At 40.1% G+C, this 22,542-nt stretch overlaps 2 protein-coding genes across 3 annotated transcripts; one reads left to right on the forward strand and one right to left on the reverse strand.

The window, feature by feature from the left end:
* The first annotated feature begins 2,518 nt into the window (after positions 1-2,518).
* LOC103996313 (uncharacterized) lies at positions 2,519-5,910 on the forward strand. 2 transcript variants are annotated; one of them, XM_009417210.3, is made up of 3 exons: positions 2,519-4,264; positions 4,370-5,361; positions 5,442-5,910. In XM_009417210.3, the coding sequence occupies exons 1-3, from the start codon at positions 3,100-3,102 to the stop codon at positions 5,796-5,798; spliced, it is 2,514 nt and encodes an 837-aa protein (XP_009415485.2). In that variant the 5' UTR covers positions 2,519-3,099; the 3' UTR covers positions 5,799-5,910. The 2 variants fall into 2 exon arrangements, with proteins under 2 accessions (XP_009415485.2, XP_009415484.2); XM_009417209.3 differs by having other exon boundaries at positions 2,523-4,264; positions 4,343-5,361.
* Positions 5,911-10,165: 4,255 nt separating this feature from the next.
* LOC103996312 (bidirectional sugar transporter SWEET4) lies at positions 10,166-12,225 on the reverse strand. Its single transcript, XM_009417208.3, has 5 exons — positions 12,146-12,225; positions 12,003-12,039; positions 11,548-11,926; positions 11,303-11,422; positions 10,166-10,545 (listed from the first exon to the last, which is right to left on the reverse strand). The coding sequence occupies exons 1-5, from the start codon at positions 12,189-12,191 to the stop codon at positions 10,369-10,371; spliced, it is 759 nt and encodes a 252-aa protein (XP_009415483.1). The 5' UTR covers positions 12,192-12,225; the 3' UTR covers positions 10,166-10,368.
* Positions 12,226-22,542: the final 10,317 nt, after the last annotated feature.

Genomic DNA, 22,542 nt, shown 5'->3' on the forward strand with positions numbered 1-22,542 from the left:
GTGTTTTATATGTAGACGACCCGCAAACAAAGCTGGTTGGTGGTCGACCACAATCCGCCATTAAAGAAGCTGGTCGTTGGAACTCGAGCATGCACCAAACTTGCCGCAATAAGTTTACTGCGACTTACTCTCACGAGACCAGTGGAAGAGCAGTAGCATCGAAACACTTCAATGTGTTGGTGCCGTGTCCCTGTTGCCTCCTTTTGCAGCTGCAACCTCTCTACTTGCTCTCTCTCCTTGTCTTCCTTTTTGCTCTCAAGTTCAAGAAATGTCACCTGCATTAAGTCATCTTTCCTTGACTCAAGCAACACAGACAAGAAACCCCACCCCTCTCTCTCTCTCTCTCCCTATTGTGTCTTTTGCTAGTTTTAACAACTGTGGCAAGAGGGAACGACGAGAAAGTGTCTTGCTTAAGCTAAATTTCCATTGTTTTGTTAGAATGAAAAGAAGGTGGATTAATGCTCGCAATCAAGAGCTCTACTTTCCACCAAAGCAAGAGATAAACAAATCTCAGAACATGTATCATCTACATGCTGAGTTCTCCTCAAGAACATTATTCTTATATCGAAAAGAGAGAGCCTTTTCTTCTAGCTCGAGAGGCTATCAACCCTAGAAAGACCCGTTCCTTGAATCCTGAGGGCATAGATGCGAGGAATCCATCGAATGGGATGCGTAATTGGCTGTGTCTGAGGCAAGCAATCTCCTTGGGACCAAAGTGATGAAGAAAAGGCTAAGCATATCATAGTAGTGTATACAGCCAAAGTACATCTGTTGTCCACATGATTGACTTCTCTTTCATGATTGCATTGTTAGAAGAAGCTACACCTTGTTATCAACTTTTTAGAGGCTTTTGATATCTATTGTTCTTTATCCAATCAAAAAAGATAATATTCACATGCTTTTTACCTATATATATATATCCATATTTATTGTTACAAGCCTTTCATAAGATAAATTTGAAAGCTAAAAAGGTCTATTGTCAGTCTCAACAATGCTAATAACTCTGAGCTCAATTACTAATTGCAAAGTACAGTAAAATGGAGTCCTAATTTCATGATTGATGTAAAAGTCCTCTTAAACAAATAATAAAAAAATTAACCTAAGGGTATTTAATTAATCTTTTATTATATTATAAAACTGATTCAATATATAATAAAAAAAATTATACTAAGTGTATTGAGTAGTCTTTCATTATATTACAAAATCGGATCGATTTTATGTAATCCAATCGATTCATGCCCGTTGTTATCCAAAAATCGTCTAGATCAATTTTTTAATGTATTCGATCCAATAATTGAATCGGGTCAATCAATGATATTATTATTTATTTTTTTCTCGATCTGATTTCGATAACTATTCATAATTAAATGTTTATCTATAATATTGAATTACAGCCATTACAATCTAGTTTACACATCAATCAAATCTGTTGGCCTTAATTCTAGAAGGAGTCTCCACTAAGCTTCATGATTATAAATGGACTGATCACCAAAAAGGTGAGCAAGAGCAATCCTTCCATGTGGCCATTCTCTTTTTCCTTGCCACAACAGCTTAGGCTGTTCCCTTAGCTGAAGAGAGAAAGAATGGTACATCATTAGGTGAGGTGCATGGTCTCCATTCTGATAGCAGTTGTAAGGTCTCTGGGGATCTGGATGTAGTACTTTTCTTGGTCATCTCCCTCCTTTACAGGTCTCCGTTTCTGGGTTTGCTTGGGGCTGTGATGAGGAGGAATGTGGTGTAAAAAACACCTTTGGGTCTGATTCTATAATGAGATTAGATAAGAGGAAGAAGTAATCCTCCATTAAAATAGGCAATGGAGTTGGACTTTTGGCAGGCTGGGGAGACATGAACAGTGACTACATGTAATACAGTATTATTTTTGATGAACTTGTGACTTTGAGTACTTTGTGACAATTATTGCCTTTAAATGTCACCATTCATGCCATCAGATATGGCTACTTTCTTTGGCTTCCTGCTGCATAATCAGTGCAATTAACTGAGCTTTTGCAAAGAACTTGTTTTCTCATTCCATAGCAGCTGACTGCTGCTCATGAAGCTTGATCCCTAAATCTATTGTGATCATGATATCATTAAGCATGGTCTCATCATTCCGACTACGAAATCGAAGCTTATCTTGATAATTGACTAACTTAAAAGTTAAGTTTTCTCATGATATAATTTTATCGATGACTCGTTCGATTCTATGTTAGATAAGTTATAGACTAAGATTTGATTGGATCAGCTTTGTCCAACACAAGGAACAATCATATTCAACTTGTGAAGATATTATTCATGCAATTTTTTTACAAAATAAGGCTTATAGTCTACTATGTGATGATTTAATGCCGGCATTATGGAAAGGAAGCCTATTTTTCATTGAATACAAGAAAAGTATATGGCGGAAGACAAAGTCTTGTCACTGACACCTGAAACATCCAAGACAGCAGATGAACAATCAGAGACCTTTGACAGAGTCCAAAAGATCATCTTCTTCAAAGATTAGAGCCACATGTTCAATGACTTCTTGTGCCACAGATAAACATGAACAACTTGCTACAGAAGACAACCCAGTCCATCTTTTCCACCTTTAGCTTTCCGCTGTAGATTGAACCCCATCACCTCATGGAGAAGGGCAAAGTAGCCACAGAAATGGTTCATTACAGCAGAGACCAGTCTTCTTACAGATGAAGCTGAGTCGCCATTACAGCAGAGGAAATGATGGGGAGGAGATGGGAAGGAAGTGGGCAGTGGGTTGGTCCTTTTCACTGAAAGCCAGGGAATCGTTTCTGCAGCTTTGTGGCTTCTTTTCTCTGGCAGATGGAATCTCCAATCTCACATTGTTTGCACCCCATACGCTGCCATGATTCCTGGGTAACGTTGATGCGCCCACCATTTCCCTATCTTTTCTCTCAATCATACCAACAAAGCTGATGGCTGCCACCGCAAGTTCCTTCGGTTGTGCTTGTCAGCTACGACATGATCACCTCTCGTCCCACGTCCCCTTAAAGTCAGCTGCCTGTTCTTAGGATGCGAAGATGCTGTAGCTTCTAATCGTTTCCGATCGAAGAATCTGTGTTTGTTTGGAGGAAGTTTGGAAGAATGGCCGGCGAGGAGGAACTGTTAGCTTCCTATCCCATGTATTTTGGAGTTTCTTGCGCTTTCGTTGCTATCGATCTTATGTCGAGGAGGAGATGTCTCGATGTGGAGAGCAGCCGGCGTTCTCGCTTAGGGGAAATGATGCTCAAGGGGAGTGCTCAGCTGCTGGGTTTGCTTGTGGAGAGAGCTCAAAGCAGGGGAGGGGCTCGGGAGATGAAGCTAAAGAAAGCTGAATTGGAGCTCGATGAGCTGAAGCGGAGAAGAACCGAGGACGCCAAGGCCAATGAGAAAGTCGTCGCCATCTTCGCTGCCCATGAACAGAGATGGATTGCGGAAAGGAAGAGTCTGAGGCTTCAGATCCAAGCTCTGGTCAAGGAGCTGCAGATCATGAAGTCAAAGCACGAAGACGCCATTTCGAATTTGGAGAAGAGGCTCGAGGAGGATGAGCGAGTGATGCTACTCAAGGACGAGGCCTTGGAGCAGGAGCAGAAGAAGAGGAAGGAGATGGAAGAAAAGCTACAACTGGCGGAAGAGGTGGCCGAGGCGGTGACGGAGAGGGCGAAGCAGGAGGCGCAGGATCACTCTGCAGAGCTCTGGAAGCACAAGACGGCGTTCGTGGAGCTCGTCTCGAGTCAACGACAAATGGAAGCCGAGATGGGCCGTGCCCTCCGGCAAGCGGAAGCAGCGAAGCAGGAGCTTGAGGAGGTACTCGAACGGAAGCAAGAAGTTGCTGCCATGGTCGACAGGCTATCGCGGGAGATGGTAAAGATGCAGAAGGATTCCGAGCAAAAGGATAAGATCTTATCCGCAATGCTGAGGAAATCCAAGCTTGACGCAGCAGAGAAGCAGCGGCTTCTGAAGGAGGTGAAGTTGTCCAAGGCCAAGAAGAAGCAAGCCGAGCTGGAGATGGAGAGGTGGAGGAACATGTGGGAATCAAAGCACAAGAAGAGCTCGAGGGACCTCCATTCCGTGGATGTGGGATCTTCCCAGATTCGAAGACTAGAATTGCCGCTGGAAACCAGTGGGCATAACCCCAAGAACCTCCTCCTTGATTGCTTTGCAGCTGAAGGCAAGAAAGAACAAGACTCTTCCACAACAATTGAGGATGACAACGGCACAGCTGCTGGATGCTATGATCACTACTCCAGTGATGAAGCCGATGAGCCTGGTAAGGTTGCATTAAGCTTTCTAGATACAGATATTAACTTACGGGAAGAACATGATCTTTAAGCTGATAATTTACTAGGCATGGATGACTTGCAACGATTGCAAGATTGGATCCGCAGGGAAACCGAGAAATATGCAACCATCCTTGAGCAGAAGCACTACGCAGAGATCGATGCATTCGCAGAACAGATGAGGCAGAAGGACGAGAAGCTCGAAGCTTTTCGCTGGCGGGTGCTGAGCATGGAGCTTGAGACGAAGCAGCTTAAATCCCACATTGAAGGGCTCGATGGTAACTTATTCCACTTGAGGGAGGAAAACATCAGATTGGAAGCCATGTTGCTGGATAAGGAACGGGAGATCAAGTCACTGAAGGAGGAAGTCAACTTCCATGTCCGAAATGTCGAGCGGAACAGCTCGAGCTTTCTTCCATGTCCTGAGGCTTGTCTATCTCAGTCTCTTTGGCCAGAAGTCAAGATCACAAACAAGAGACCAACAGAGAAGGCGGAGAAGGATGATCAAAATGATACAGAGGACACGACAGTGATGCAGTCGGGATCACGTAGTGAGAGAGAAGTTTTGCTCGAAGAAAGCGGATCCATCGATGTTGATGATACAGATTCAGCTGAGTCACCATCACCAACCAGTAATCTTCAGGACCGTATCGATAGAACAGTGAGTCTCTCTGAAGACCAGGCAAACAACATCTCGGTGACCTCCAGTTCTGCGAACAGAGAGATCGAAAAGGAGGAGGTGAACTTGGCGCGGGGCAATGCTCAAGAATCAAATGGCCTCCGAAAAGGCTGTGCTGAAACTGCAGGTGTGATGAAGAACACTTCATGGAAGATGGACATCCAAGCTCTTGCTATCTCCTACAAGATCAAAAGGCTAAAACAGCAGCTAGTTGTGCTCGAAAAGTTGGTTGGTTCACAAGCAAACAAAGATGATGCATCAAGCACACCTGACGGATCTAATTACGAGAAGAGGGATGAGCACAGGCAGCAGCTCAAGGGGCTCCTGCTACTGAAATCTATACTCCACAAGCAACTGAAGAGATATCAGTCTCTGGAAGAGAAGACCGACGACCTGTGCAGGAGAATGGTAAGCATCTGCCGATTTTTTGTGCACTAAGACATTCTACATCAACTCATTCCCCTGATGTTGTTCTCTTACTATCCCAGCACGAGAACTATCGATCGGGAAGCAGAAGAGAGTCGCAGAATGGCAGGACAAATGAACAAACGGTGACACTGCGGCGATTCCTCGAAGAGACATTTCAGCTGCAGAGGTACATGGTGGCAACAGGACAGAAGCTGATGGAGATGCAGACGAGGATCGCATCTACCTTCTCCGGTGCTGTCATGCTTGACGAGTCGGTAAAGTTCAACATGGGGCAGTTCTCAGACATCGTTAGAACTCTTTTCCGGGAGATACAGAGAGGTCTGGAGGTGCGAATAGCTCGAGTTATTGGAGACCTCGAAGGAACACTAGCTTGTGATGGAATTCTTCACAGGTGGAGCTGTGGACATGTGGTATGATAGATGATCCCAGAGAAATGCAAATGTAATCTCTTCCCCGCTTGGATGCTTGATGTAAGAAAAAGGATCTTAGAAACAGTTTGATGCTTACATGTTTGCAGCCATTGCCCAACCAATCTGTCTTCCGTTTCCCAGATTCTTGCTGATGGCTTAGTCTTCTTCTCTAAAGAGATGGGTAAATCTAGTGACTTTAGATTTTTCGAAATATAAATTATGGAAATAACATAAATAATTTTGGATAATTTACTAAAAAAATCTCGAATAATGAGAGATTATGCCCAATGTTTGGTTTTTCTCTTTCCTCCTCATCCACTCTTCTCTTCCTCCCCTTCTCCTTCTTTTCCTCCATCTTCTCTTCATCAAAGTCTACTTAGATCACTCATTATACTTACTCTCATTCAAAAAATATATTTAAAATATATTAATATATAAAAGTATCCTAAATTTATAATAAAACTACAAAACTCAAGTTATCATAAAAAAGTATATATATATATATATATATATATATATATATATATATATATATATATAATTATCCTAAATTATTCAAAAAATCATCATGATCGAATTATACTCTATCGTAGATTCGATACAAAAATATTTTATTTTAAAAATTAATCATCCTAATTCATAAAAAAAATAATAAATAATAAATGTATATTGTTTTTAAAAAGTTTGAATGGGTTTGCTAAAAATTCAAAGAGTAGGTTCACCCTAAAAATAACATATTTTAAAAAATTAATTATCATAAATTTATATACAAATAAAAAATGATATTAAATATATTATTATCTTATCCTAGTAGTTTTGGGGAAGCTTTGATAGATTCGATAAAAAATTTAAAGAGTTATACTTGAAAAAATTATATATAAATATATTTTTGGATGCCATCCAAAAGAAAATTATATCACCTGTTGAAATTGCCTTAAGATTAGTGCAATCGACATCAAGGGACGTGATGCTAGAATTACTCGTACGGAAACGCAATCACGCTATGGAGACTTGATTCTTCCGGTTGGGCGCAAAGGGGACCCACATTGTACCATTCTGTCACCAATCGCTAAGTAGGTGAGGCCGTGGTGCACAAAAAGTAGGTACATAAATATATACAAGGATTGGCATTGCTTTAAGATGGGTGCGATTGAGAGATCAAGGGACGTCTATATCCTCCAAACTAATTCTTCGTCCCGGTGTCCCTCGCGCGATCGCGTTTCTTGGAGATCCAAACAAAACCCACCGTCTCAGGCGAACGCGAAGGTAAAAGGATGGAGCCTTGGGGTTAGGGTTTCGATCGACGCCCGAGAAGGATGCCGAGGAGCATGGGGAAGGGAGGGAAGAACGAGACCGACGACGAGAAGCGCTGCGAGCTACGTGCATCGACGGCACCAAGTGGCACTGCCACATCCGCGGCAAGATTCAACATGGTTTGACATATCCAGTGGTTTGTTATATCCACATTGAGGTATTTTGTCTTAGAAAACATGTAAAGCTTCAATATGATTAATCATGATCTGCAGAGAACAATGCAATAGGCAAATAGGAATGTTGCTTTGTTGAAATAGTGGATTACTGAATCCGAGCAGTTTGTAGGGCTATTCGGTCCTATTTCCAGCTGACTATGGAAAATATGAACAAAAGCGCTGTCAGTAGACCAAATCTATCAATGTCAATTTGCTGTTATAAGAAAATAAGAAGATTAACGAACTCCACATAATCCATTACAGTTTGACCTAATTGTCTATTTCCAGTGTAACCATCAGAAAGATAGACTGCCATTACAGCGTTAAAGAGAAGATGAAAGAAACTGATATAATTAAAGGGAAATAAACTAGGAGGAAATCAGTGACGACTAAAACATGTCTTCATTAGGTCAATTTTCACTAGTTAAACCTCATCATTTAATCTTGTGTTCCCCCTTATAACCTGATTTCCAATTGGAAATTGAAATTTTAATCTGTGAATATTAACTCAATATATTTTATAAAAGAGGGCCTTTGTTCTTTGAAAAAATTGTAGATCGTTAAATTATATACGGAAGAGTTGCAAAAATAAGCTCCTTTGGGACCATCCGGGTAAGTTGCAAGACTGGGATGCTTTATTGAATAAATCACTCTTAAGCTTCCTCCCTAATTGAGGAGCAAAAACTTACTTGAAGAATAGAAAAAGTTAAATTTCTACACATGGATATGGAAGGATCAGTCCTATGGAAAAACTACTGCAAGAGGTGCATTTACTTTATTAAGATCAATGAATAATGAACTTACTCAGAGTTGGTAAGGGTGGCATTATCAGTGGAAACTTCTCATAATTCTTAGAATTTGATTTTCTGTTGAAAACTTCTACATAAATGACTCTCTACTGCTGATAGACTTTTAAAATTCCATTTGCATATTCAGCCTACATGTCCTTTCTGTCAAAATGTTTCTGAATTCATTGAACATCTTTTTTTAATGTTCCTTTTCTGCTAAATTTTGGGATTGGTGGCAAGATAACTTGCAGTTTACCTTTGAATATAAACATGCATGGGTTCAGGGTGACTTGTTGAAGGAAGTGTCTAATATTGGAATGGGAAAATTCATTCAGGCAGCCATTGAAAACTGACTCTCATTAATTTGGAAAATACATAATAATGCCCTGTATAATAGTTTAAAACCTTCCACTAGGTGAGCTGGGGCTTAGGCTCTGGCTCACACTAGCTACTATCTCAGAACAACAATGCCTGAAGAAATGATGCTAAGCAATACTCTTTGGCTTAAATGGCGAAAACCACATGTAAATTTAATACTGATGTATCTACTTCTTTTCAGGATGGAGGGGCTGGATTCATTTTATGATATCATAGAGGCAGTTGCAGTGCAGCAGGACTTATGTATATTCATAACAAATCAACTTTGCAATGTGAAACAATAGCTGTGAAGTTGGGGCTCCAGTTCACCATCAACAAAGGTCTCACTAAGCTTCAGACTGAAATGGACTCAATTACATTAGCAAATTTGCTGACCCTTATAAGCATCCATCATGGCTTGTAAATCATATTATTACATCATTTCAGATATTAAACACCTTTTTTATGACTCAATTCCTCTACTATCTTGCATTCTTTTAGAGGATGTAATCAGACAGCAAATTGGGCTGCTAGGACAGCTAGAACTGATAAAATTGAGGATTTTTCCCCCACCCCCAAGATTTATATGTTACTTTGTAAAATGACTTAAACAAGTCCTTTGGTAGAGCTGTGAAATCTTAATAGATTTACATTTTGGAAGAAAAAAAATTCTGCACTAGGCAAACATGACTGATTGACTTCATTAAAGGCTCAAGATGACTCACTTAAATCCAAATAGACCCAGGTTGCATCAAAATCATGCAATGTTACTGTTAATGACTATGTTTATTGGTGGATATTAGTATTGATGTGATGTATAGTACTTTAGGAACCATCTAGTATTGTATACAAATTAGTCCATTAGTAGCACCTCTGTCAGGAGATAGCAGCATCTCTTTTGAGCAAACATCAAATTTGGAATCATACAATCTTATGTTTGAACAGCATGTATAACTAGAAGTTGGCAGGATGTTGATGACGTACAATGTAGAAATGATATGAACTTGATGATTTACGATAAAAGTCAAGTGACTGCATACAATCGGTTTCCTGAAACTTTCTTCAACATTGAATTTTACTTTTTTGCATTCTTTTTTACGCCTTCAATTTGATTTTCCACAGCATTTCAATGATCTGAAAAATTGTACTATGATGATCAGATCAACAGTGTGCTCTGTGCTGGGGGAATGTTTGCTGATCATTCCCAGATGTGAGGTGTTACCTCCGCAGATTATTCTGTGACAAAGTGTGATGGTTATTGCTTCACCTTACGCGCTGGTAACAACATCTAACTCTATTAGGTTTTGTGTCCTGTTCTCATTTGAACTGAAGGGTATCATACTTTTTGTTCAATTTCTCACTTTTTCATAAGTTTCTTATATTTATATGCTTTGTTCAAAGATAAAGCTGTTCTAGAATTCATCAAGTTCCACATCAAAAGATTATGTTGACATGTGCTTCTCTAGAAGGTTTTCACCACGACGCTTTCCATGGACTTATTCCCCTGCATCTTTTCTTTGATCTCTGTCATGTGTCATCTACTTTAACCTTGTCCTGCTAACAGTCTTGTAGGCTTGTATCAATATCCTAATCCTCTATCCATCAAAAACTGTCTTCTGTGCATTGCGCTCATATTTTTCGACCTAAACATTTGAAGATTTAGGAGATGAACTGTTTGCTTGCTCTCACTGTGAGAACTTAATTATTTGGGTGAGATAATTGTACAATGCTTAGATGAATATTTTTCAACACTCGTGTCTTTCAGCAAAACACTATAAAGCTTAGAATACAGTAGTAAAGCACTAATTCTCAGACTTGACCAAACACTGTAGAGCTTCACGGCCACAGTTTATGTCGTGGAAAAATCACTGGAAAATAACACCAGACCTCCTCTCATAATACTTGTAGTGTCTGCTCGTGCTTTATTCGTCATAATCTAATGGTTTTCATTGGTCTAATTCTCTAACTTCCATTTCTGCTCCCGGCTTCCAGGTCCTCTTTGAGGCTCCCATTTGGCTTCGCCAGTCCCATCTCTATCTTCATCTTCCGTTCTTTGATCTGCTGTTTAGTCGATGCATGGTACATCATGTGCAGTACCAGCTGGGCCACTGCAAATGCCACTCCCAGGCCATTTGGAATCTGGAGATTAAGCAGCAGTTCTTAGGCACAAAGAATATTTGATGTTTTACTTCAAAACATTGCCTACAGATGGCATGGAGATGTCCTTTTGCGTGCAGATGATATGCAGGTGTAGCTTTGGTAGGAGGGAGAATCATTTAAGTTGATATCAGGAGATAGTGAGATGATTAAAAATGAGAGAGAGAAGAAATATTTAAAACATTCTAAATATTTTTTTATAAAAAAAATCTGCATAGTTGACTCCAAATGATTGAAATCTTATGGTTTTGTTGTTATATCAAAAGCATGACCTATGTATATGCAAGTATAGGTCGGTATATGTTACATGCAATCTTACCTAAGAAAAGAGAGTGAGATGGTGACGTATCTATCTAATTGGCATTATTTCTATCTACTAAAGGACCCGAATCCAAATCGAAATAAACCATACAGAAATAGACGCAAACACAGTTCTTTAAATCCCGTATCGATTTAATTAAACTATCAATATATTCTCCAGGTGAAAGAATATATACTTTACGTGACTCGTGATGGCCCACACGGTTCTTTCCAATCACGATAAGACATAGAAAGCGGAATAAATGGATGTGGAAACCGTCGCTGTTATCTGAACAGAGACATACTGGTCCGCATCCTCCGTTTTCTCCTTTTGGTTCACACATTGTACAGTACTTCGTTTCAGTCTTTCATGTTCCAAGAAAAGTGAAGAGATGAATTTATGGATAGTGAGAAGAAGGAGAGAGAGATGAGGACTTACAGTGATAAAGAGGTCGAAACGGATGAGAGCGTATGTAGTCCAACACACACCATTGAGGAAGGAAGCAAGCGACAGGGAGAGAGGCATGAACTCCACGCTCTTCGTCTTGATCACCTGTTGCTGCACCCACTCAAAACACATGAATGATTCAGCCTTTGACTTGGTAGAATGGCTGCCCTACGAGGCATCCGAGAGGAGAGGCATGCAACTGCAGGTGGTGACATTGCACGAGAAGCCAAGCCTACCATGACGGACAAGGGCGCAGCGTACATCACGGTCCCAAAAACGACACACAGCACTCCAACGATCAACGAGCGCCGCTGGTATCCGTGGACGAGCGTAAGGTCGACGGCAGCCACTGCACCCACGAGAAGGATCTCCGCCAGCAGCACCGAGAACACGCGCAGCTTCCGGGCTCCGTCGGAGCACCGCAGGAAGATGAGGACGTAGACGAGCTCGATGACGAGGCCGGAGCCGTTGATGGTGAGGATTAAGGTGCTGTGTGGGTGCACCATGGGCAGGCCGTACAGTATCCAAAACAAGCAGTTGAGGAGGGTGGCGAGGTAGGGGGTGGCGTGGAACTGCTCCACGCTCCCACTTCTCCATATCCTGTGAAACGTTGGGCTGACAACAATGGATGGAGTCAAGTCAATTAGCAGTCACAGGAATCAGCTTACGAGACTACCATTTGCATGCTTACGCTGGCGACAAGAACAGCACCAGAGCGGTTCCATTTCCTGCATCCAAAGAGCAAAACAACATCACCATTTGACTCGGTCTCGCCGACCCACACATCTTTAAGCTTACTCTCATACAAACACACAGTGGATGAAGTCCACCAACCTATGATCCCAACAACTGTGCGAAAGGTATCCGCTGAAACCACCATCTTGCGCAGAAGAGCACTTCGCAGAACCCTTGGCCTCGTGTATATGTTGCTGATACCCAACTTCGGAACGTGTTATTTATAGACGACGGAAGACGGTTCTGTGCAGTTCGTTAAAGGTCCTGTATGAATTAATTATTGGCCTCTCTCTGTGTGTGCGCGTGAGAGAGAGAGAGAGAGAGAGAGAGAGAGAGAGAGAGAGAAGTCTACGTTGTTTTTTGTGTTGTGTCGAGGTTTGTCAACTTACCCTTTGACTCCGCAGAAAACATTTCCAGTAATCATTCATTCACCTCCTCAATGGACTTTGGAATCGCTTTATGACTCCATTATTAATGTGCCGATAGATCATGGAAACATATAAGATATGGCAGCAATGAGTATTCCGAGATCTAGCTACCAAGGGCTTCTCTAGTTTGGTGCTGCCATATGTTCATCAGCAAGATACATCTTGAATCTGGCAAACTTGTCTGTCTTGCTGATGCTTGAGTTCTACCAAAACTCTTACTTCTCCAACAATATTTTGAGGGGCTTATGTGACTTACCATAACTCAAAAAAGAAGGTATATCTTCATCACACCTGTTTTGCTGCACTACATCTGAAGGAACTTCCAACATACCAAGAAGTACTTGATGTGATCTCTTGGATGCAAAGAAAGTAGGCATCGGAATATATGCAGTCGAAATCTCCAATGGGTAAATTACCGAATAATTACTGTGTTACAGCTTTAAGCTTAACTTAGCTGATCTCATGTTAACACATGCGAGAGCACAGAATTGTGTGTGCTTTGTGGACGAGTCCGTGACTTTGAGCTCGTCAGGCTTCCGCTAGACTTTCTTTCTGATGATTTCTTTTATGGGTAGAAGCAAGACATCACCATGAAGCAGTGCAACTCTCTCCTGCTATTCCACAAACACATAGATCACGAGGGTGTTGCATGCAGTACGTGGTCGAGATCCTGAGACAGGAGGATATGTTTGTGATGATGGTGCCAAAAGAGGATGGAGTGCAAGCTGCAGGTTGCGATGCATGAATTGCCTGCCCATCTACCTACCTACCATCGCATCAGTTTGCTTTGGTTCACCAGCACATGAATCAACTCCCTGTGCATGGCGAGGCAGAGGAAAAGTGCTGCCCTTTGGCACATTTCTGAGTGGAAATGATCAGCTTCTCTTTGTGGGCACCTGCATAAAGCAATCCCAATGATGATGACAAGACCTCAGTGGGAGGATGGCCAAAAATGTTTTGCCAAATTCTAATCGAAAATACGCAGCATTAGTCACACAATTTGCTACTACATCATGTGAGCTAAGCATCATCCTACATTAAAGAAGAAGAATCCGTAGGCCGAAATAGAAAAGGTGGCAATTAGAGAGAAGGATGCCAAGGCTTTAACTTGTTTAATTACATGTGTGATTAATCCCATATGCATATGCTTTGGTAGTGCTCTCTCATTTTCCAAGGTGAATGAATGTGAAGTGGGGTTAGAGGAGAAGGATGACATGTGTAGGTAGGTCGTTAGTGGTTGACGTCCACTACAATATTCTCACTTACATTCTCATCTCTATCTAAGTTGGAGACATGTGTAATTCGCACCACAATTCCTTATTTTATGAAGAAAAATTATCCACCATAAATATTCTCGTCATTTGATTTGTCAGTGCAATTAATTAATTAAAGTTGTTTTTTTTTTGGCTGATCCAATAGATTCCTTAGTCGGCAGCCGTGAGTGAGTGTGTTAGAGAAAATAAAGAAGATTAACTCTCGTTAAAATGTGATAAGAAAAATATTCGTTTCTAGTTTGATATGTGATATTAACATCGAAAAGATAAATTCATTCGACCTCAATATTCTTCGTACAAATTAATTATAGGATGTGTATCCAAATTCACACTAACCGTCGACCAAATGCTCAAAATTCTCATTGAGTAATATCATCTCTCTTATCCTAAACATAATTCTTGATCGTACAAGCATCGATCGAGAGACAAATACCTAAGATGTAATTTTTTTTTCTTTTATAACGTAAAGAATAACTAAAATATTATAATACTAATATATATATAATTTGTGTCTCTCCTTGCTATCATTGGAGAAAAGCTTTGAACATAGTGCTTTAGGCATGGTTGTTCTTCGACTCATGGCAACCTCGGTGATGCCAATTTTGACCAAATCGCTACATCTTAAGTGTTCTTGGAGTGTTGCGTTGTCCGTCAAGACAAGCGATTGATTGATTGATTGAATGGGTGTGTCGTGTGGTTGCCATGTTCAAACCTCTCCGTCATTGAAAAGTTGGGAATGCGAACCAATTCGTGTCATCATATATATGAAATATGGCTCGAGCAATAGTGTTGTATAGTATTTGAGGTTGGTGATGGCAACGAGTGATGCAAAGACAAGCAACAAGGAATGTTATTCCAATTAGTCACGATCAATTATAAGAATCTAATCTCGTCATTAGATTTTGCCATTAACTAAATCAAAAAAATAGATATATTTCTTACGTTTCCTTTGTCTTCTTATCCCCGTATCGAACTCTAATAACGATAGTTTTGTTTGAGCTTAGGTCGATAATAATATTATGTAATTCAAGCTTAGGTTCTTAGGTTTTATGACAAATATAACAATATAATTATTTGAGATATCGAGTATGTGATCTTTTTTTTTTCATTATTATACTCTTATCATTGGTGAAACTTGCTAAGGTTCAATATAGATTCATAGATTGAGTCAGTTTGTAAGTTGGATTTTCTAGTTCCCTTGTGTATCAAACCTATTTTTATTTACTATGATATATTAAACTCACCCAATAAAAATATAAGGTTTCATAATCTCATCTAATAAATTTGAACATTTCAAAATTAATTTCATTATGTATTAGATTCACTTATGAGAGGTTAATATTTTTTAATTTTATATATCAGACTCACTTAGTCGAGGATTTTACAATAAATTAATGGAGTAGTTAAACTACTTATTGCTTCGAATGTTTGTAATTTTATATGATAAATTTTGAAAATATCAACTAGAAAAAGATATTTCGCATATTAAAACTTTTCCAACTTGATCATATTCATAACAACTTAAATTTTTGGAATTATTGGTCACGCAATTTAAAATCTTTGTTAAGAATAGTTTATCTTTAAAGAAAGAAAATTTCACGTATGGATTTGTTTGGAGGCCAACGCATGCTTTTAGTGAATTTTTGCACGTGCTATGTATGTGGAGGGTGACACAAAAACAAAGGAAAAGTAGGAATCATTGTTAGGGTGGGGAAAGAAAAGCCATATTCCATCATCATTGGATTCAATGGTCCTGATTTGATTCGAGTATAAAGCACCTCAACCTTTATCCTTAGGCACTAACGTTACAATAATAATAATAATAATAATAATAATAATAATAATAATAATAATAATAATAATAGTCGTATAGCTAAGAGAAGATATGGGAGACTAAATTAGACGGAATGAGCTTCCTTTTTTTAATGTTTATCAGAAAAAGAATATTACATTTTAAGTCTTTGGATGGCTAAGATCTTTCGATCTCGATGGCGTGGCCTTGATGTGTTCATCATGTATTGTGGATAACTCTAATACTTAGTTCTCTTACTTATTTGACTTAAACTCATTTGATTTAAATTCTTAGTATATTTTGGATAGTATTGTTTGGACACCGAGTTGTTTAAACTAGATATTGATAAATCGTAGTATATTAGATATGATTAAGGTGAATTTTACTTTGTTACACAAAATAATGCTTTAAGATATTTTTCAATAAATATTCATGAGATAGAGATTGAAAGAGAAGTAAGAAAATAATCGCATGTCGGGACAAATAAAAAGAGTGAGTTATATATACTAGATTGACTAACAACTTAAAAGGCTTATGTTGCTCATGTGTGTTCATATTATCTAATTTGACACATCATTATTTGGTTATTAACATGATATCAAAGCTAAGATTTGTGAAATAAAAGTAAAAGAGTAAAAAAAAAAAAAAGCTTACGATCTAATAAGTTTAAGTTTTTGTGTTAAATTGATGACTTGTTATTTTATTTCTAATATTCACAAAATAAATTTCATCTCGCTTGAACATATATAAAGATATATGATTATCTCAAAATGACTGAGTTTGTATTTAGCGAGTAGGATATAACTATCAATTTAGCTGCCATGCCCTTTTTTTTTTAGAAGGAAAACTTTCATAATAATTTTCCTAATCTATTATTTTATAAAAACTAAAAATATTTATTTTTTTTTAAAAAAATATTTAGTGGGGGGAATCGAAATATGTGATCATCGCGGAACAAAACTAAGCACAAAATTAAGAATATTGCAAAAAGGACGAAATTTTTCATAATGATTTTTGTAATATTTTATCCTCATGGAGGAGAACTATAAATCTTATTTTCCCAAAAAAAATATTTATTTTATAGGGGGAAATCGAAATATGTGGCCAAGATGGATCTATTAGCGAACACGGTTTTGGGGCATTTCCAAATCTAATCACATGATGGACCAAACGAGGACAGTGATCTAATGGCCCAACCAATCGAAATCCAATCGAAGAGTGGCCACTCCATCATGGAGCTTCGATGACGTCATGTCTCGCGTTTGAAGTTACCTTGTCGGATGCACTCCCTGGTTCGATTACTGGATCCGAATCCAACTCGACTTTTCACAATGTTTATAGGTGTGTTCGCGCATCTCTTTTGTGTTCCACGATATGCACACTGCTTAGCGGATTCTGCTCTTTCGTTCAACGAATCCGTTCTCAGGATCCGATAATCAGAGACGCGTTCATTTGGCCTCTCTCTCTCTCTCATTTCATTGTAGCAATTTCTTTCTCATAGTTCGTTGTAATGGTTTCTCTCTCTTAGTTTATTATAATGACCTCTCTCTCTCTCTCTCTTGGATCGATTTGCTTGTCTCCGGTGTCCTAGAATCCATTTGCATCCCTTATCCTGGCAATCAAGGATGCTGTTATCTTCTACTCCGTCGACAGAGCATTCTTCTTGCGCAGCTTGTTTTACTGTCAATTTAGTTCTCCGGTTAGAATGCCAGGACGAGATTTACTTGGTGAGAGTGGTACTCAAGAGTGATGTCATTTATCTTTTCCACGAAATAGAAGAGCTTCAAACACACACGATTCACACGACACGCATGTCAGTCAATCCATTTCTCCTGGCTTGTGCTTCTTGGCTGGGAATTTGTTTCTGTGCATCAGCAGGTGCCTGCAGAGGCAAAGGGTGTCCTCAGGTTTCATGGGGTGTTAATGGTCCCCATGTTGGATGTTTTAGTTCTCGTGACCGCTGCATATGCTACTAAAATATCCGTATGAGATAAAGCTTGAAGGATGATTACAGAATAGTTTCTATTCATAGATTTGAATGAGACTCTTTATCTCTCCATTTCTTTCTCATGGTCGGAGTTATATAGTTGGTCAAAACAGAAACTTGCATAGCTCTTTTTACGTGTGCGTGTGTGTGTGTGTGTGTGTGTGTGTGAGAGAGAGAGAGAGAGAGAGAGAGAGAGAGAGAGAGAGAGAGAATTGCCCACTTAAAACCCATAGTGTTCGTCTCCCACGATTTTAGGACGCGTTTTGGTGAATTAACTTATATAATTGTGACGTGATCACGCATGCGCATTCACCCAAAACGAGCGGCAAAGACATGCATTGAACAATCGGAAATGGAACTTGCCCATCCAATCAAGTTGGGATACCGGTTTAGTCAAAAGCACAAGCAGATCTTGGATGCATGAACCATGACTATGAACAGTCGTCTGCTACGATGGGTGGGAAGCTTATCCATGCATCGTCAAATCTAGACAGATGGCCTTGCTTGAATGGTTGCTGAAAGTGCTTCGACAATGGAAAGCAAACATCCCATTAGCAGTTTTGGAGCTTTGCATGAATTGAAGGTTACATCGAGATCGCAGAGAAGCGTACAATCCGGTAACGTGTTAAGTTTGGATTGCTCGAGCGAACATCCCCCCTTTACTTGCAGTTTTGGAGTGTTGGACAGCTCCAATTTCGATGGATTGAAAGTTACACACGGACTATTTGGACGAGAGAGAGAGGAGGAGAGAGAAACAAGTCTCTTGGATTCATCGCGCCAAGCGCACAAGCTTCTCCGTGATAATTAATGGTGAAATGACCCGTGATGGCCCAAGTCGATGTGGAACATGTTCGATTTGAACTCAAGAAGACACTCACCTCACGAGAGAGAGAGAGAGAGCGAGAGAGGGAGAGAGGTTCACGTACGAGAGAAGAGGCAGCATCAGCACCTCTGAGTTGTTTCCTCCTCTTTGAATTATTAATCTCTCTCTCTCTCTCTCTCTCTCTCTCTCTCTCTCTCTATATATATATATATATATGTATGTATGTATGTATAAATTTTCTCGTATGATAAAAAAATTTAATTTCGTTGATGAGTGTATGCAATATATATATATATATATATATATATATATATATATATATATATATATATATATATTCTTTCTACAAACCTATAGCAGGGCTTAAAGAGATACTTAAAGCACCTAAATTATCTCTCACATCTTAAACTTATAAATACATGAGTTATTTATGATAAAAAGTCCTAATCGACTAAGCAGAGATTTTCAATTTAAATCCTAATGATAATTTATTACAACAACTTTGAAAATATTCACAAATCCAAAACGTTATGTATATTATTTAATATAATAAAAATAATTGATTTTAAGCATATTTACTGTCCTAAAGCGATGCATCCACATATGGAGGTCTGGTCAACAAAACAAGAACAAGTAAACCAACTCCAACTCCATGAACTAAAAGGTTGAAAGATCAAGAGCGCACTAGAAATAGGACAGATATATACGAATGATCCAACGCACAGATGAAAGCTGCCGGCTGTCATCTTCAGGTTGGCGACTGGTTGCAAAACCTTCACAGAAGGACTTTGCTGTCACCCCACCCACCTTTTGCTCAGTGAAGAGAGTGATCACTGAACTGCCATGGCTATAGTCGAAGAAGACAGTGAGGCCAAGTCCTTCCGGAGGCACGAAAATAAACATCGTCCCTGTCAGATCCACGTCCGCTGTCGGAGCTCGCACATGACCTCAACAGTTCCACCTCTGGGTTTCCATTGGTTCGACGTGCTTAATCGTCAACTCTCCACCGAAGCATTCGTAGGTGTTCGATTGCAGTACCGACTCTACGCTTCTGTCGATGAAAAGGCACCTTCTTTGATCATTCGAATAAGGTGACTGCTTCACCTACCGATACTACACTTCTCATACGTCGTTCAACCTAACTGTTGCTTTATCTACGCCCACCAAGAAACTTGTCCGGCACAGCAAGAAGTAACACCCTACCAACTCTATTCCCATCTAACACCGATTCCACAATAAACATGTCTCCCCACTGCCAACACGATGCCGACGCATCAACGAGATAACTCTGACATGTGATGCAGGTGCCATGAGGAAGACCTACCCATGTTGTTCGATGAAGAAGATAAAGCAGAGGAAGGCCTTTGTCATCATTAATGTTGCCGAGCTAGCTTGCTGTGCTGCCCTACTCTCCCGTAGACTGATGACAACCATCGATGTGATCTCTCCCAGGAAGAGCCAACGATCAAGGCGTTTGGACCTAGGAAAGATCTGGGCAGCGATGGCGACGGTCCAACGTAGGTGGTGGGTGGATCAAGACTCGAGGGCTGCCTTCTTCAGCTCCGACACGTCGGCATGCGGTGGAGTTGCTACAGCGACGATCACCTAACGCTGTAGTAGGAAGATCTTGCCAGTTCGACAGCACATACGATAGAGGGAATCGGTACCGGCGGTTGATGATCACACGAGCAGCAGCAAGAAAACTGTAGATGAGAACCACGTCGTAGTACGTACCGTCTACTGTCGGCAGCCGGCAGCTCGGCGGAGGGCATCGGAGCGTGGGCCCCGAAGGGAGCAGGCCAGTGGGGTCCGCCGGCATCACGGGATACGAATGACACCGACGCAGGAGGCGGGATGCGGTCGGGCCCGCCGGGGCGGTTCATGAGGGTACGCCCGAGCACGTGACGGCGGGCGCCGTCTGACAGCGGAGGCGGGAAGGCTGTCGACCACGTGCTCAAATCTCGTGTATCCAATCTTGTCCCCCCGACAACGTCTCGAGGACCGACGGGATCAATTTTGGCGCCACAGCGGGACACGCCGAAATTGAGGCTGACCGAATCACCCGGACCACGTTTCGCAGCCGTCGTGGCGCGACGACATCCACCCATGTGTACACGTTGACCCATAACTAATCTCAAGCAATACGATAAGCCTGTAACGGAATCAACGACCAAATTGGCGGTCCCCGCAGATGCATAATATTTCGTGCCCGTTTTATATGCAACTGTCGTAGCTTGCGGCAGTAATAGGGCCAAAGAGCGGAGTGGGGGGTGAAATCTAGTGAAGCATCCGACAGCGGACAAGAAGATCCAGAGGCACGGGAATGACCGTTACGACCGTTCCTTTTAGATATGGCACAAGATACGGCCACCACCACTTGCGCTCAAGTGGCATAGATTCGGTGCTCCCCCACAAGCGGTGTTGGCGATCCCGCTGACGACGGGGTCCCGCCACCATGTGCAGGGCGGCGAGCGCAGCACTGCGGCCGCCGTGGATTCGTACCCTATTTTGGCCATCAGCGCCAGCTCGAAGGAGCATTCATTCGTGAACCGAAATGATGATGATAGACTTCAAAGAGACGAGTATTCTGATGATGACTATTTATTTGTTCATCATGATGATGGATTCGAAATTATAAGATTATTGATGCATTTTTAATTATATTTAGAGTACAATAAAGAATAATTATATAGAAGAAAGAATACCTACTTTTCTTTCTAGGGAAGAAACAAATCTATCATTCTCTTCTGTCCCATCTTCACCGCATTGCACGTGATTTCAATCAAATAACAAAAAATACTCTTTAAGTAAATATCACGGCAAGGATTGATTGTTTTGTAATCACCCACTACTGTAACATCATCACCTTTTGGTGCAGCTGAAAGCTAAAGGAAAGCTTTGGAACCATTCTTTCTTAGATCACCTCGATCACAAACGTAATCATATTTGAGAACCACAAGACGGTGGTTTTATTGGTACATGTAACCGTTTGCAACTTCTTTGATTACTTCACCGTGCATGGAACTGTTTGAGAGATAAAAAGATCATTTTCATTTAGATGTTTCTTGAGAAAGTATTTTAGAATTTTTAGAGTCTCAAGTATCTCACAACATAAGAAATTTTAGTATGAAAAAAGTCATCATAAATAAAATAAACTCTTTAATTTTTAAGTTTTGATGAAGAATAACGAGTGAATTTCTCTTTTTGAATATCTAGAAAAGATAGAATATATATATATTATTCTTATCGACTGTTATCGTCCTGTCATTTTCGATTGTGTTGAGATGGGGATAAGGTTGAGGGCAAGGAGATGATTATAGTGTTACTTTTGCTATATTTACCATTAGTCTCTCATCAATGACTTCGACATAGGGTAGAAACAGAGAGGAAGAAGATGATTACAATGAGACTTGTCCTCTCTTTTCTTACTGCATAGCCCATCATGCTAAAAATTACCTAGGCTTCCTTAAATTGCTCCACTCTCTTGATCAAGTCATAATGAGAGGTGAAAACTTATTGGGATGCTCCTTCAATGTTAGGGGCTTGGAATTCAATAGGTAAAAAAAGGGTTTGAGGAGATACTCATTAAAGATGACACAATAAGAGATATTCTAGACGAATGATAATAAGAGAAATGATAGCAATGATACTATCTATGGATAAAAGTATTAACGATGCCTTGGTAATAAAGAAGTGATGAACAAGAGTGAGAGGTAAGATGACGGATAAAGGTCTTAGCTATAGCTTGATAACAACAGATAAGACAAAAGCGAAAGGTTGATACCGAGGCGAGGACGAATGTAACAAATGAAGAGACAATGATAATAATAAACAAGAATACGATCGAAGACAATAGACCATGACAAGGATGGAGAAAGTGATGAATAAGAGCATGAACACGATAGGTGTATGCCAAGGATAATAAAACTTAAGAAAAAGGATAATAAAACTTAAGAAAATGACGAATAAGAGCACGAAAGAAACCAAAAATGCTCAATCAAAAAATTTAAAACTTAAGATATTTGAAAAAATAATTACTCATAAAAACAATGAAAAGAGACACTTATTATTAAATAATATAAGTAAAAAGGAAAATGATAAAAAATAACTCTGTGGGGTCACTTTTGAGAGTGTCGATTATAAGTAATCCCCATCACCTCCGCGGTCGATCCTGTTCGTCTTCTTCGGCAAC

Source organism: Musa acuminata, chromosome BXJ1-8 (genome assembly GCF_036884655.1).
Source record: "Musa acuminata AAA Group cultivar baxijiao chromosome BXJ1-8, Cavendish_Baxijiao_AAA, whole genome shotgun sequence".
Taxonomy (NCBI): Eukaryota; Viridiplantae; Streptophyta; class Magnoliopsida; order Zingiberales; family Musaceae; genus Musa; species Musa acuminata.

What these genes read in the sequence shown, in the direction of transcription:
- LOC103996312 (XM_009417208.3), bottom strand. Translation starts at nt 12,191, where the DNA reads ATGGTGGTTTCAGCGGATACCTTTCGCACAGTTGTTGGGATCATAG. An exon ending in CACAGTTGTTGGGATCATAG is followed by an intron (nt 12,040 to 12,145) that starts GTTGGTGGACTT and finishes CTTTGGATGCAG; the next exon opens with GAAATGGAACCGCTCTGGTG. An exon ending in GTGCTGTTCTTGTCGCCAGC is followed by an intron (nt 11,927 to 12,002) that starts GTAAGCATGCAA and finishes CATTGTTGTCAG; the next exon opens with CCCAACGTTTCACAGGATAT.
- LOC103996313 (XM_009417209.3), top strand. Translation starts at nt 3,100, where the DNA reads ATGGCCGGCGAGGAGGAACTGTTAGCTTCCTATCCCATGTATTTTGGA. An exon ending in TGATGAAGCCGATGAGCCTG is followed by an intron (nt 4,265 to 4,342) that starts GTAAGGTTGCAT and finishes ATAATTTACTAG; the next exon opens with GCATGGATGACTTGCAACGA. An exon ending in ACGACCTGTGCAGGAGAATG is followed by an intron (nt 5,362 to 5,441) that starts GTAAGCATCTGC and finishes TTACTATCCCAG; the next exon opens with CACGAGAACTATCGATCGGG.